The following is a 15,247-nucleotide window of genomic DNA, read 5'->3' on the forward strand; positions in this document are numbered from 1 at the left end:
TCCCACAGTTGTGACAAGTTGGCTGGATGTCCTTGGGATGGTGAACTGTTCTTGACACACACAGGAAACTGTTGAGCGTGAAACACTAACGCTGCTGGGTTTTTGACAGTGCGCCTGGCACATACTACCATACCCCTTTCAAAGGCACTTAAATCTTTTGTCTTGCCTATTCACCCTCTGAATGCCACACAATCCATGGCTCAATTGTCTCAAGGCTTAAACATCCTTTATCCTGTCTTCTCCCCCTCATCTACACTGATTTGAAGTGGTTTTAACAAGTGACACCAATAAGGGATCATAGCTTTCACCTGGATTCACCTGGTCAGTCTCATGGAAAGAACAGGTGTCCTTAATGTTTTGTGCACCCAGTGTATAGCTGCATCTTAAGTAGTCAAAGTTTTGTTTGGTTTAGGTGTCTGGTGCTACATTGTGCATTCAAGCTCTTAGTTGGGTCAAATGTCACTTCTACCTATCTTCACCTAGTGGCTTCATCATCCTGACCAACGTGATACAACTGGTCAGGGGACAGTTAATTACCGGCAGATATACACTATTGCTTTCACCTAGCTTTTCAAATCAGTGCTGACGAAGGAGAGGAGATTAAACTACTTTAGGCTGCTGATATCCACCTAGGGCTGATCAAAGCCACATGAAATGCAACCTTCATTTGGGTTAATTTAGCTTTTATTTAGGAAGCAACTTTAGAGTATTGAGATGCGTCTGCTGAACATATTCTTCTATGTGTAGCCGTTGACCTCTCCTTGGCCCGCTGTTCCTTAGCTCCTGCAGTCAGGCCTAGCTGAGTTTGTCATTGTGATGCTGACAGTGATGGTAATAGGAGCTCTGGCCATGGGGCAGAGCTGTAACCTCATGTGCGTCAACAGCACTCTGACTTTGAAACCAGAGATTGTTGTTAATTGTTGTTCTTTTGAAACTGGAGATGTTGCATGTGGTCTCTGTTTTCCAAGGTTGTAGCAAGTAGATCTGCAGGCTTAGTGTCCCTCCAGGTGCCACACCATGTCACGGATATTATTCTGATAGTTGCGGCGAGGTTATCGACAATCAGATGTTTAATGGAAGATGTTTAGTCAAATTGTATGGTGACTTTTTGAGACGTTCATGTCAAAAGATAAACATTGGTATTCCAAGCCTGTGACATCCCCACTATAACTTAGCATGTCCTGTCCTGATAGGTTAGTGTCAGTGTTATTGTCCTATGTAAGATTAGAGAGGTGAAGGCAGCTACCAGATTCAGTTGGTCTGAGCTGTGTGTATACACCTGACTCTCGGTTTACCGCTGGAGTGAGTGAGTGTGGTGTTGAGGCCTGCAGCTCCTTTTAAGGATTCCAGGACAGCGAGAGGTGACCTAATCCCCCTGTAGCATGTTCAGTGCCCCCCTTTCCCGACCTCTCCTGCCTGCCTGGGCTCTGACATCACTGCTGATTCCAAACTCACTCACACACTGACCTACTCCCTATCCCTCTCACTCCGCTCCCACCCTGCACTGGGGTTTACGGAGTGTGAATGGTGACTTCTTTTCAACCCTACAGCAAACTGTTTAAGCCCATTGATTTAAAGCATTAAACGACTATGAATTGAAGATTTTGTCAGTTTGTCGCACTGTGCAAAAGATGCCATGGCCATACAAGCTATGAACTAGTAATAAACATGTCCTTGTTGTAATGTTGCCTTGCTAAATATCAGGGAGAAAATCCTTGACTGTAAATGTAATGTACATACCTCAAATATATGGGTCTCTGTCTCAATACATATTTTTGCTATATATTCAAATGTCTTCGGTCTGTATTGTTATGGACAGCCAAAGGACACAATGCATCCTCTGTCAACTGATTGTAAGTCCAGTCTTTCTCTGTTTCAGCTGCTAATCAGCATTGGCCACTGCGAGGAGAAGTTTGGGTTTACATATGAAGAAATCATCATCTGGTAAGTAGTCCCAAATAGTGTAACCTAGAACACTTTAAATGCTATTTTACAGATGATTTTTATCCAAGCACTTCCATTGTTTGTGGAACATATCCAAATTAGTGATAGGTCATTGTAACCAATTTTTGGGACCATCTATGCGAGTGTCCATTTTGTGTCCGTAAGTGTACGTTGCCATTTCTTGTCAATCTAAGCTGTGTTTTGTGTCCCTCCCCAGCCTGCGGTTAGCCCTGCTGAATGAGGCCAAGGAGGTGCGTGCTGCAGGTCTGAGGGTTCTGAGGTACCTCATCAGAGACAGCAACGTGCTGCAAAAGGTCCTCAGATTGCAGGTGGACTACTTGATTGCCAGGTGAGAGAGATACTCTGTCGCGTCACCACACCTGCACAGGGACACACGGGATTCATCTTGTACAATTTAGCATGCAGGTAACTGCCAAAATAAAGGAAACACCAACATAAAGTGTCTTAGTAGGGCTTTGGGCTAGCATGACACAGAACAGCTTCAATGTGCATTGGAATAGATTCTACAAGTGTCTGAAACTATATTTTTGGGATGCGACGCCGTTCTTCCATGAGAGATTCCATAATTTGGGTTTTTGTTGTTGATGGTGGTGGACAACGCTGTCTTAGGCGCTGCTCCAAAAATCTCCCGTAATTGCTGAATTGGGTTGAGATCTGGTGACTGAGACAAATACACACAACCTTTAAACCCTGTATGCTCATTTGAGACCCCTCTTTTTATTCACTGAGATCTCTTCTAGCAATGGAGGCCAAAATAATGGGCAACTGGGCATTTTTATATATGACCCTAAGCATGATGGGACTGTTTAATTGCTAAATTAACTCAGGATTCACTGCTGTGTAGAAGCACCTGCTTTCCACATACTTAGTATCCCTCATTTACCCAAGTGTTTCCTTATTTTGACAGTTACCTGTATGTTACATATGTTTAACATATTTTACAACAATGTAGTTCAGTAAATTAAGGGAGTTAAAATTTGTTGCACTAGAGTATTACTACTGTGGTAGTCTGTTGCTTGCAAAGTTGTTACTCCATCAGAGGTAGCATAGAATCATGGGGACTATTATTCCATAGTGATAGCATGATGATGTATAACCTGGTGTGATATGAACCGTGGCTGTGATGTCATACTGTGTGCTTTGATCAGGTGCATTGACATCCAGCAGAGCAATGAGGGGGAGAGGACTCAGGCCCTCCGACTGGTCAGAAAGGTAAATCTGCTTTCTTCATATTACACTAATTTCATATTTTGTTCTGTAAAATCATGTATATAATTAAGCAATAAGGCCCGAGGCGGTGTGGTATATGGCCAATATAACATGGCTAAGGGATGTTCTTGTGAACGACGCAACGCGGAGTGCCTGGACCCTGCCCTTAGCCTTGGTTTCTTGGCCATATATCACAAACCCCGTGGTGCCTTATTGCTATTATAAGCTGGTTACCAACAAAATTAGAGCAGTAAAAATACATATTTTGTCATACCTGTGGTACACGGTCTGATATACCATGGCTGTCAGCCAATCAGCATTCAGGGCTTGAACCACCCAGTTTATAATTTAAATGATTGCATAGGCATAGGGGACCAGCCAACATGCATGCATGTACCAACTACGCAATTCTCTGTCCATGTAAGCAGATAGGAGATCGAGTTAAAAGTACAGCAGAAATGAATGGGGCCTGATTTGTATTTTTTAAACATTTTAATAAAAAATAAATCCACTTAGTAAATATAACATCCTGATTCTCGAGCTGCAACACACAAACATGTATGGAGTTTGTGTCAACGGACATGGAGATGAATACATCGCTATTCGACATAGCTACCCCGTGTCTGCCCCTCCTGTTTGTTGTGATGCTGAGTTTGCAACTGTCAGCTGTACGTAAACGCATGGACAAATCCCTTTCGACTCTGTGTGTTGTAGAAAGGTCAACACTAATTATTTCAAGCTAACGTTAGCGAACATAAGATAGTGGGCTCTAAAGTGCCAGCAGTTCACTCGCATTTGCTAGTGAAATAAATAAATAAATGCAAATACGACAAATAACTGCTCGCATTTGTGTGAGTGTGATATGCATTTAATTATGTGGCCCATTAGTTGTATTTCCCACGTAACATTACGAGGATCACGCAACCTGAGACTGTAACGGTAAATATGATCCACGTATAAGTATAATCAAAAATAAATATAAACATTTTGGCATTAAATTGAGTCGGGAGTTTAGAAAACTGCGCGATGAAGAATGGATTGTCGATTATTAGCTATAGAGGTAATACTTGTATTTGCACTAGATTTGAGATGATATCAATTTCGAAAACCTGAAATTATGTATGCGCTGCACGGAAATACGATAGGCACCGTTACATCGGCTGAAACACCGGACTCTTCTAGTGAACAGCGTTCAGATTCACTTTGCAGTAGCCTACTTAACCTTTGTGTAGCCAGTTTGTGGTCTGTGTCGATGCACTCATTTGTTTTTGTTATGTTTTCAAAATGATTTTGCTTTTAGTTTTAATTGGGAACCGTGTCTAAAAAGCCAATACTTGTGATTGGCCCTGTTTGAGAGGTGACAAGCGTTCTTCTACTATAGAGACTAAACTTGGGGCCATGTGCTAAGAAAAATGTAATAGATAATGATCTCAATTCTACACTGTACATGTAATCTCTAACAATAAAGGCCCTTTGTGTGTTCTTTCTAATTAGATCTTGTTAGTGACTTTTAGTATGTGTAAATGGAATGCTGTCAAGAAAGTATTCCAACCTTTTATAGACTTGATTTGGTACAATTCTATAATTGCGGTCAGACTCGCAAACAACTCATGCACGAGCGGGAAAGAAAACTCCAATTCAACACGTGCTACACGTGCGAGTTGAATCTCAGATTTGCAGCGCACCGTCAGGTTCTCTTAAATTGGCAGGTCTACTCGATTTTCGTATGTTCACTGGCAGCACAGAATAGGAGCATAGTACCAGCATTGGCTGTTATTGGGTGATCTGCGTTGGTGTGAGTGTGTGGACAGTTTGCACATGTCTGGAGTATTTTTTTTTTCTTTCCTGCATTCTCTGCAGTTTACTGTAAATGCTAACACACACAACTATTACAAGTCATTCTAACTATATACAATGAATACTATATAGGCCTAAATACTGAACATGGGCTTAGTGTTGTCAATGGGTTAATCTTGGATATCAGAGAGAAACCTGAAGAAGCTACTGGTAACTGCCAAAATAAAGGAAACGCCAACAAAGTTTCTTAACATTGCCTTGGGTCACCACAAGCCAGAGGAGCAGCTTCAATGCGCCTTGGCATAGACTCTACAAGTGCCTGCAACTATTGGAGTGATGCGATGCCATTCTTCCATGAGAAATTGCATAATTTGGTATTTAGTTGATGGGGGTGGAAAACGCTGTCTTAAACACCTCTCTAGAATGTCCCATAAGTGTTTAATTTAGTTTAGGGGTGGGCACTGTTATTCAAATATCTGTCCAATCATTGCATACACTGAGTGCACAAAACATTAAGGACAACTGTTCTTTCCATGACAGACTGACCAGGTGAAAGCTATGATCCCTTATTGGTGTCACTTGTTAAAACTACTTCAAATCAGTGTAGATGAGGGGGAGAAGACAGGGTAAAGAAAGATTTTTAAGCCTTGAGACAATTGAGACATGGATTCCATTTGGCATCGTTTAGAAATCTCCCACTTCACTTTCTACTCATGGAGCCTCTGACTGTAGCGCCGCTTTTGATTGACAGACAACAACAAGCTACACTTGTGAAACGGAAATATTGAATGTAGTGGTCTATCCTTGTAGGCTATGTAGCAGTGTCACATAGAGGAATTTTAGACAAAGCCTTTCATTCTTAAATTAGACCTGTTTTTAATTTCTAAAGAAAATGAATACTAATGTCCGTTCTGAGTTTTGAACATTCAAATAACCGTGCCCATCACTATATCTGAGAAAATATCATGGTATTATTTGAATAGTGAAATCATTTTTAAAATGCTCATCCCTAAATTGGGTTGAGCTCTGGTGACTGACACATACACACACCCTTTAAACCTCCTGTGCTCCTTTGAGACCCCACTTTCAAAGTTGGTGAGATCTCCTCTTCTAGCCATGGTAGCCAAAATAATGGGCAACTAGGCAGTTTTGTGCATGACCCTAAGCATGATAGGATGCTAATTGCTGAACTCAGGAACCGCAACTGTGTGGAAGCACCTTCTTTCAATATATTTTGTATCCCCAATTTACTCAAGTACATTTATTTTGGCAGCTACCTATAATACTAAGCTACATTGACAGTCGCCTACTTAACCCAGGTTGGTTAGCCAGCTGGCCTCTTCCAGCTGGTGGTCTGTGTCCTTGCCAGTTAATGTGGCTTAGCTTGATTAGATTAATCCGGAGAAAGTGTCTGGGAGGAAGGGCCTAGACTTTAAAGACGTTCTCTACTCACACACAGATTATACCCACCACCTTCTGAAAGTGGCACTCACGCTGTGTGACCTATTTGCTGTAATGTTGCTTCTAAAATAAACTGAAGTGCAAAATTAGTGCTGTAACCTTTGCTCTCAATCTCTCTCTCTCTCTCTCGTTGTCTCTAGATGATCACAGTGAACGCTCTACTGTTCCCCAGTTCTGTCACCAACTCTCTGATTGCCGTGGGAACAGACGGGCTGCAGGAGAGGGACCGCATGGTGCGCGCTGCCATTGCCATCGTCTGCGAACTTGGTGTGTGGAGCCTCGGCACTGAGAGAACCATCCTGAAGTCACACACATAGTTACTGTTTAATAACACTGTCTTTATGTCCACCATACTATGCAGCGTTGAAGAACCCAGAGGTAGTGGCCAATAGGGGGGGTCTCAGCACCATATTAAAGAGTGTGATCGACTGTCAGCTGAGCCGCATCAACGAGGCTCTGATCACCACCATCCTCCACCTGCTCAACCATCCACACACCAGGCAATATGTTCGCAATGATGTGGAGCTGGAGGTACGCACAGCCGCCATGCACGTGTCAGTATGTACATACAGGCATCAAACTAGTGGTTCACACACTCCCAGTCACACATCACACTATGTCAGTCGGCGGTGACGGTCTCTCCTCGTCTCCAGGATAGATAAAAGCAATATGGTGTGTTCTTACTCATTTTCATGGGAAGCCTCTTGGGAATTGGCTTTCACCTGTACCGTTCTTTCCCATGAGTGCAGAGTGCAGGCTGAGGAACAGAGCCTAGGAGAGGAGGTCAGTGTAGACTATTTAGACACAGCCACTAACCATGCCAGTGAGGATTCACCCTTGGGTTGTTTTTCTCTTTCCCAGGGAGATTACAGTGATCAGTTACATCAGCCCTCTAAAGCCTCTCTCTCCAACACATCCTGTCTGTGTGTAAACTGATACCCCCGCCTTTCATACTTGCAGCATGGCCACTCCGGTAACCACTCAGTCTTAACAAGCTTATGGAAGAAGAATGCAAATATTATAATATGGATTATGTGATCATATGGATCAATACGGATAATGTATGTGATCTGTTTGGAGAAATATCTGAGTCCCTATGACTTGGAATGTCCAACCAGGAAAAAGTGGAACCATGGAAAAGTGGAATTTAAGTGGAATCTCAGCAATAGGAGAAAAAAAATCCACTCATATTGGGAGATTATTTAGCCTTGCTGATAATGAATACATAGAGAAATGTTTTGTTGTTCTGTGTATGAACCTGTGTTCTGCTCTTTCAGCAAATCCTAGCACCTTTCACAGACTTCCACTACCGTCACAATGCAGACACATCAGAGATCCAGCTCAAGTAAGTGGTGTGTGTGTGTTGTAAACAGAGGCTCTGTTCCAATGTTCTGTTTAGTGTGTTATGTGTCCCTATGTCGTGTAGATTGATCCTGTTTTGTGTGTAACCAGGGAGGACCGCGATGCTCGTTTCCTGTCCAGCAGGATGGCTATAGTAGCTGCCTTCCGCTCCTGGTCTGGTGAGTCTCTTTCTCTTCGGCTTTCCATTCAGTTTGGCTCGGCTGGTTCTCTTTGCATTGTGGATCATGACTTGAAACTGTACCGTTAGTATTTGTTTAATGCCAACAGCTTTGAATGGGTCAATGCTCAAAAGAAGAGAATGCTGAGTAGATTCCCTTTTTTAATCTAGTATCGCATTGTTTGCTCTCTGTCTTCACTTTTGCTGCCAAGTCATGAATGTGTTAATGGTAGATTCTGTCTCCGTTGCGATCCAGGGATCATTAACCTCTGTAGGGCCGGGAACTCTGGGATCCAATCCCTTATTGGTCTGCTGTCTATACCAAATGTGGAAGTCAGGGTGGGTACTGAAATATGAGATTTGTTTAAATAAATATAATAAAATGATGCCCTCTCGATCTGTTCTTTGAGAACGACTATTTTTGTCTCTGACCTTTCTCCTTGCCCCCTACAGAAAGGTTTGCTGGAGGTATTGTATGAGATATTTAGGCTACCTCTCCCCATTGTAACCCAGGACTTTACGGAAGCACTTCTCAGCGTGGGTGAGTGATATTAGCTTTTCTTATTTCTTTACCCCCCCCAATGCCCTGGTTATAAACATTTATCAAACATGCATCCAAAAACTGCTAGTTTTAAATAGTTTATTTTGTTGATGTGTGTTGTGTTCCCCTGTAGACCCCAGTAGGTGCCAGGACAGCTGGAGACTGTCTGATGGCTTTGTGGCTGCGGAGGCTAAAGTCCTCCTGCCTCATCGAGCCAGATCCAGGTAACGCATGACACCACAGATAATAAATATATATATTTTTAAATAAATTAATCAATATCGCTTTATGCTCCCAGGTAGGAAATGCATTCTACCCACAGGAATGTACAATATAGAACGTATAGAATAGCATGTTATACCTTTTACTACACACTTGACAAAAACTGTGAATATGGGTGCCTCTCAGATCCAACCACCATCTCTCCTGTTGCTATAATGTCTGCTTGTTTGTCCTGCTGTGTTTTTCAGGCCTGACCTGATGGATAACTACCTGGCTTTGGTACTGGCTGCCTTCATCTCCAGTTGCCTGCTAGAGGTAAGGAGATGGGAAATCCCAAACATGAGATGTTTTTTTTTTTCACGGGTTGTGGATATTTTATTATTTCTCGCTCGTGCTTTCATTTTCTCCTTCTCTTCTTTTTCTCCACCCTGTAGGGTCTGGTAGAAGTTGTGACCAGCAGTGAGGACCAGATCTCAGTGAGAGCCACCATCCTACTGGGAGAACTGCTACACATGGTAACACACAGGGACACGGCTCTCTGATATACCGTATATAGCCACTGTAGCTCCTTCTGAGGAGCGTGCTGCTCTGCTGTTGATTTGAGGACACGTATGTACTTGGTAGTTGCCTTCATTCAGCTGTGCATAAATGTTTTTTTTATGTGTTTGCTTCACGTTCTCTCACGTTTTCTCTCTTGCGCTCTCTTTCTATCGCTAGGCCAATACCATCCTCCCTCACTCCCACAGTCACCACCTGCACTGTCTGCCCACCCTTATCAACATGGCTGCCTCTTTTGACATCCCCAAGGAGAAACGCCTGTGAGTGTACACACACACACATGCACGCAATCGCTCACTTTTTCACTGCTCTGGTTTAAAAACAAAATTGGGCTACTTTTCTGTATTTTCAGACGGGCGAGTGCGGCTGTCAACCACTTGAAGCGTTTCCATGACAAGAAGAAACAAGGACCCAAACCCCATAGCCTGTATCTGGACCACATTGTCCGCAAGTCTGTGTCTGCACACCACCGGAGAGAGACACACACACGCGTACACCGAGACATCTATGCTATTAAGGTATGCCTCACACAGACATCTTTGCCATCTAGGTTCATTGTTCACTTATAGCCCCAAAGCCTTCCTTAGCAACATTCAGTGACACAAACTGCGTGTGTGTTGTAGGACACGGAGGAAGCCCTGATGTTGAACCTGAGAGACAGTCAGATCCTTAACCACAAACAGAACCTTGACTGGAACTGGCTCCTCATCGCAACTATCCTCAAGGTCAGTCATAGCAATACTATAAAACTTGTAGAAGACTGACTGGGAGTGTGTTTCAGTTGGTTGATTTGCTATCGCCACATTTCATATATGTTTTGGATTTCCCCTCCCAGTGGCCTAACGTTAACCTCAGGAACAACAAAGATGAACAGATGCACAAGTAAGACCCACCTTCCATTCACTACGACAACTCGTGACTGTGGTAAGGTGTCCCCTTTTATAACTGTGTATGTGTGGTCCAGGTTTGTGCGGAGACTGCTGTACTTCTATAAGCCCAGCAGTAAGCTGTATGCAGGGCTGGAGCTGGACCATCCTAAAGCCAGACAGCTCACTGTGGTGGGATGCCAGTTCATCGAGTTCCTCATAGAGTCTGATGAGGTGAGGAAATGGAGCAGAAAAATAAAGGTGCTGAGGAAACTTCTATGTCGGACACATTTTTATTTTGGTGTCACCTTTTTTTAAAGGAAGGTAGCTTTGAAATGGACCTAGCACCAAACCAATAGCCTTTTTTTCCTCATGGCTTTTGTCCACCCTCCACCTCTCCCCTCTCCCAGGATGGTCAGGCGTACCTGGAGGAGCTGGTGAAGGACATGGTGGCCTGGCTGTCCTTGTCCTCTGGTCTGAAGCCTGACCGCTGTCTCCAGAGCAACGGGCTGCTCACCACCCTCAGCCAGCACTACTACTTGTTCCTGGGGACCCTCTCGGCCCACCCACACGGGGTTAAACTGCTGGAGAAGTGCGGCCTCTTTCAGAGGTCAGTCTGGACTATTGCCCGTTTAAAAATTGTCAGCGTGAACTTGAACAGGAGGAAAACACTGATTGGTTTAAATAACAGCAGCTCCATTTTTATTGGCCAGATGAGTCAGGCAGTAGGCTATTGAGTGCCAAAAATCCATTGCTTGGACTGGGTTCCTACTGAATGTCTAGGTTACGGGGAATAGAGTTCCAGTTGAGACACAGCTCAGACAACTGCCTGATTCCGTGCGTGTTCTCCTCCTCAGTCTGCTGAACCTGTGCTCTGTGAAGAATCAGGACGCTGTGTTGAAGCTGGCTGTGTCTACTCTGGACTACAGCACGGATGGACTGGCCAGAGTCATTCTCTCCAAGATCCTCACTGCTGCCACTGATGTAAGGCTTTACCCAGGCGGGAGGGATGGATGAATGGATGCACGGGCTTCAATGTGGGTGATGATGGATAGGTTGTTGCTGAAACAATACTGATCCTGAACAACCTCTTTTCCACCCTCTGTGTCAATACACAGACGTGCAGGCTGTATGCCACCAAGCACCTGCGTGTGTTGCTGAGGGCAGGGGTGGAGTTCTTCAGTAACTGGGGCATGGAGCTGCTGGTCACCCAGCTGCACGACCACAGCAAGGCAGTCTCCATGGAAGCCCTGGACATACTGGACGAAGCCTGCGAGGACAAGGTTGGAGAGGGGCTGGTGGGAGAGGGGCTGGTGGGAGAGGGGCTGGTGGGAGAGGGCTGACTATGGGCAGAAGGCTGGGGAATGGAAGAACGAGGGGTATGGAGTGGATGTTATATTTTGTTGTCCTTAACGGCTCCATGATGTTTTATTGTGTCGCCCCAGGCTAACCTCCATGCTCTGATCCAACTCAAACCGGCTCTGACCCACCTGGGAGACAAGGGCCTTCTGCTGCTCCTCAGGTCAGTCTGACACACACACACACACACACACACACACACACACACACACACACACACACACACACACACACACACACACACACACACACACACACACACACACACACACACACACACACACACAAATGAATACACAGACACACAGGTGTGCTGAGAGGTTGTGTTCCACCTCTAAAAACCAGTGTCCTTTGTGCAGGTTTCTGTCTATTCCTAAGGGCTTCTCCTACCTCAATGAGAGGGGCTACGTCAGCAAACAGTTGGACAGATGGCAAAAGGTAAGCCTGCTCGTTCATTCATTTCCCCATTAGCAGCAACCGCTACTCTTCCATTGGTCCACACAAAACACAGTACAAAACAATCATTCACAGATAGTAAACAAGAACATAAAGACAGATTTCTAAATCAAATGACATTTAAAGCTGCAATATAACTTTTTGGGCGACTCGACCAAATTCACATAGAAATGTGTTATAGAACCAGTTTTAGAAGTGATAGATCTGTTCAATGTGCGCTATGCTTTCCTTTAAGTTTTTAGTTTTTGCATCTTTTACTTTCGGTTTTGTACACCAGCTGAACATACAATATTGTTGTTGGTTATGAAAAAGATATATTTGACAGCGGTTTAGATGGTATAATGATTCTCTAGACTGTACTTGCTTATTTTGTCGCAACCAGGAAATGGAAGAGCGATTTCTGCGTAGTGCAACTTTAACTGTCTTGATTGTTTTTAAAACTCTCAATATCAGTACAAATGTAATCCACTAATGATTCGTTTTCTGTACCCCCCCGACTGTGGTGAACAGGAATACAACCTGAAGTATGTAGATCTGATTGAGGAGCAGTTGAATGAAGCGTTAACTACATACCGGAAACCTGTGGACGGAGACAACTACGTCAGACGTAGCAACCAAAGGTGAGACTGCTTATCTTGCTAAGCTGGACAGTTAGCCATGATCCAGTGGTCACCAGCCCTGGTCCTGGAGGGTTGCAGGCACTGTGTGCAGGCCTTTGTCCTGCCCCAGCACTAACTTGCCTGATTTGGCGCTTCATAGTCTTGTTTAGATAAGTGGAAGCTGTGCTGGGCTAAAACAACTGTAAAGTCTACATACCTTGTTTCTCTCCCACCACCAAAAAAATCCATCGGCTGTGATCTTGAGACAACTGTATTTATTTTTCTCAGTTGTTGAACATGAGTACATTGTCTTTGTGTGTTTTTTGTCTCTAGGTTACAGAGACCAAATGTTTATCTTCCTGTGCACTTGTATGGTCAGCTAGTCCATGACAAGACAGGCTGCCACCTACTAGAGACTCAGGTAACTCTGCTTTACAAAGGGCTTTCTTAATGTGACGAATCAATGGGTTTTGGTGTCTTACCGACTGTCTCGCGCTCTCCAGAGCGTGGTCCCTGACCTCAGCTACACGGTTCGCTCCCCCGATGCTGGACACCTGGGAGGGCATCAAACAGCTGAAGGCAGCCCTCTGGGCTCTGGTCAGTCCCCCCTAACCACTCGGCACACACATCACAACGTCGAATGATAAGTACACGTGTTGTCAGTTACAGTAAAATAAGAAAAAACACCACTGGTTCATAGTGGTTTTTATTTTCTCTTGGGTAGACGTTATAGACCGTCTGTGTCCTCCAGTGCTCTGACATTGGTTCAGACTGTGGTTACCAGGGTCTGTTGTGTTAATGATAGTGAATGTATGTCTGTTTCCAGGGTAACATTGGGTCATCAAACTGGGGTCTGAACCTGCTTCAGGAGGAGAACGTCATCCCTGACATCCTGGCCTTGGCACAACACTGCGAGGTCCTGTCCGTACGGGGGTAAGGGGACACGCGCGCACACAGTGATGAACCTGATGTCTCGCCAACAGTCTCATGTCTGTTTTCTCTCCCTCCAGAACGTGCGTGTACGTCGTTGGCGTGATCTCAAAGACGAGGCAGGGCTGTGAAGTGTTGAAACAGTATGGCTGGGATACAGTCAGACACAGTCGCCAGACACTGTGGCCCGTCACCCCAGACGAGGTGGACAAACCGATGACCTCTGAACTTTCCTCCGTACCGAGCACGCTCAGTCTCAACTCTGAGTCCACCAGCTCCCGGCACAATAGCGAGAGCGAGTCCCAACCCAGTGAGTTAACCATGAAACTCTTCACCAGGCAACAAGGACAGTTTCTGTTAAACACATCCTCAGTAGCATTTTCTTTTACTATTTTGTTAAATTGTGTAAGTTCTTTCCTTAATGCATTTTAGCCAATCAGTTGTGTTGTGAGAAGGTAGGGGCGTATACAGAAGATAGCCCTGTTTGGTAAAAGTCCATGTCCATATTATGGCAAGAACAGCTCAAATAAGCAAAGAGAAATGACAGTCCATCATTACTTTAAGACATGAACGTCAGTCAACATGGAAAACGTTAAGAACTTTGAAAGTGTCTTCAAGTGCAGTCACAAAAACCATCAAGCACTATGATGAAACTGGTTCTCATGCGGACCGCCACAGGAATAGAAGACCCAGAGTTACCTCTGCTGTAGAGGATACGTTCATTAGAGTTACCAGCCTCAGAATTTGCAGCCCAAATAACTGCTTCACATAGTTCAAGTAACAGACAGATATCAACTTCAACTGTTCAGAGTAGAGGTCGACCGATTTAATTAGGGCCGATTTCAAGTTTTCATAACAATCGGAAATCTGTATTTTTGGGCGCCGATTTTTACACCTTTATTTAATCCTTATTTAACTAGGCAAGTCAGTTAAGAAAACATTCTTTGTTTCAATGACGGCCTAGGAACGTTGGGTTAACTGCCTCGTTCAAGGGCAGAAAGACAGATTTTCACCTTGTCAGCTCGGAGGATCCAATCTTGCAACCTTACAGTTAACTAGTCCAACGTAACTGCCTGTTACGCAATTGCAGTAAGCCAAGGTAAGTTGCTAGCTAGCATTAAACTTATCTTATAAAAAACAATCAGTCATAATCACTTGTTAACTACACATGGTTGATGCTAGATAATATCTAGTAATATCGTGTCCTGTGTTGCACATAATCTGACTGAGCATACAAGTATCTGACTGAGCGGTGGTAGGCAGAAGCAGGAGTGTAAACATTCATTCAAACAGCACTTTTGTGCGTTTTGCCAGCAGCTCCTCGTTGTGCATCAAGCGTTGCGCTGTTTATGACTTCAAACCTATCAACTCCCGAGATGAGGCTGGTGTGACCGAAGTGAAATGGCTGGCTAGTTAGCGCGCGCTAATAGCGTTTCAAACTTCACTCGCTCTGAGCCTTGAGGTGGTTGTTTCCCTTGCTCTGCATGGGTAACGCTGCTTCGATGTGGTGGCTGTTGTCATTGTGTTGCTGGTTCGAGCCCAGGGAGGAGCGAGGAGAGGGACAGAAGCTATACTGTTACACTGGCAATATTAAAGTGCCTATAAGAACATCTAATAGTCAAAGGTTAATGAAATACAAATGGTATAGAGGGAAATAGTCCTATAATAACTACAACCTAAAACTTCTTACCTGGGAATATTGAAGTCTCATTTTAAAAGGAACCACCAGCTTTCATATGTTCTGAGCAAGGAACTGAAACGTTAG

General features: G+C 44.2%; 1 protein-coding gene across 1 annotated transcript in view; it reads left to right on the forward strand.

Annotated features, from left to right (window-relative positions):
• LOC124034114 (rapamycin-insensitive companion of mTOR-like) overlaps positions 1-15,247 on the forward strand; it is a 28,023-nt gene that overhangs the window by 4,007 nt on the left and 8,769 nt on the right. Inside the window, 28 exon segments of the mRNA XM_046346860.1 lie at positions 1,880-1,944; positions 2,162-2,293; positions 3,114-3,177; positions 6,573-6,699; positions 6,794-6,963; positions 7,710-7,777; positions 7,885-7,952; positions 8,208-8,290; positions 8,405-8,492; positions 8,626-8,716; positions 8,963-9,029; positions 9,149-9,229; positions 9,432-9,532; positions 9,625-9,790; positions 9,896-9,997; positions 10,108-10,154; positions 10,237-10,372; positions 10,549-10,748; positions 10,996-11,122; positions 11,257-11,421; positions 11,584-11,660; positions 11,857-11,935; positions 12,464-12,573; positions 12,886-12,973; positions 13,056-13,097; positions 13,099-13,149; positions 13,379-13,485; positions 13,563-13,792. Of these exon segments, the coding sequence (XP_046202816.1) occupies positions 1,880-1,944; positions 2,162-2,293; positions 3,114-3,177; positions 6,573-6,699; positions 6,794-6,963; positions 7,710-7,777; positions 7,885-7,952; positions 8,208-8,290; positions 8,405-8,492; positions 8,626-8,716; positions 8,963-9,029; positions 9,149-9,229; positions 9,432-9,532; positions 9,625-9,790; positions 9,896-9,997; positions 10,108-10,154; positions 10,237-10,372; positions 10,549-10,748; positions 10,996-11,122; positions 11,257-11,421; positions 11,584-11,660; positions 11,857-11,935; positions 12,464-12,573; positions 12,886-12,973; positions 13,056-13,097; positions 13,099-13,149; positions 13,379-13,485; positions 13,563-13,792 (2,932 nt within the window).

This window comes from Oncorhynchus gorbuscha, linkage group LG04 (genome assembly GCF_021184085.1).
Source record: "Oncorhynchus gorbuscha isolate QuinsamMale2020 ecotype Even-year linkage group LG04, OgorEven_v1.0, whole genome shotgun sequence".
In the NCBI taxonomy this organism is placed as follows: Eukaryota; Metazoa; Chordata; class Actinopteri; order Salmoniformes; family Salmonidae; genus Oncorhynchus; species Oncorhynchus gorbuscha.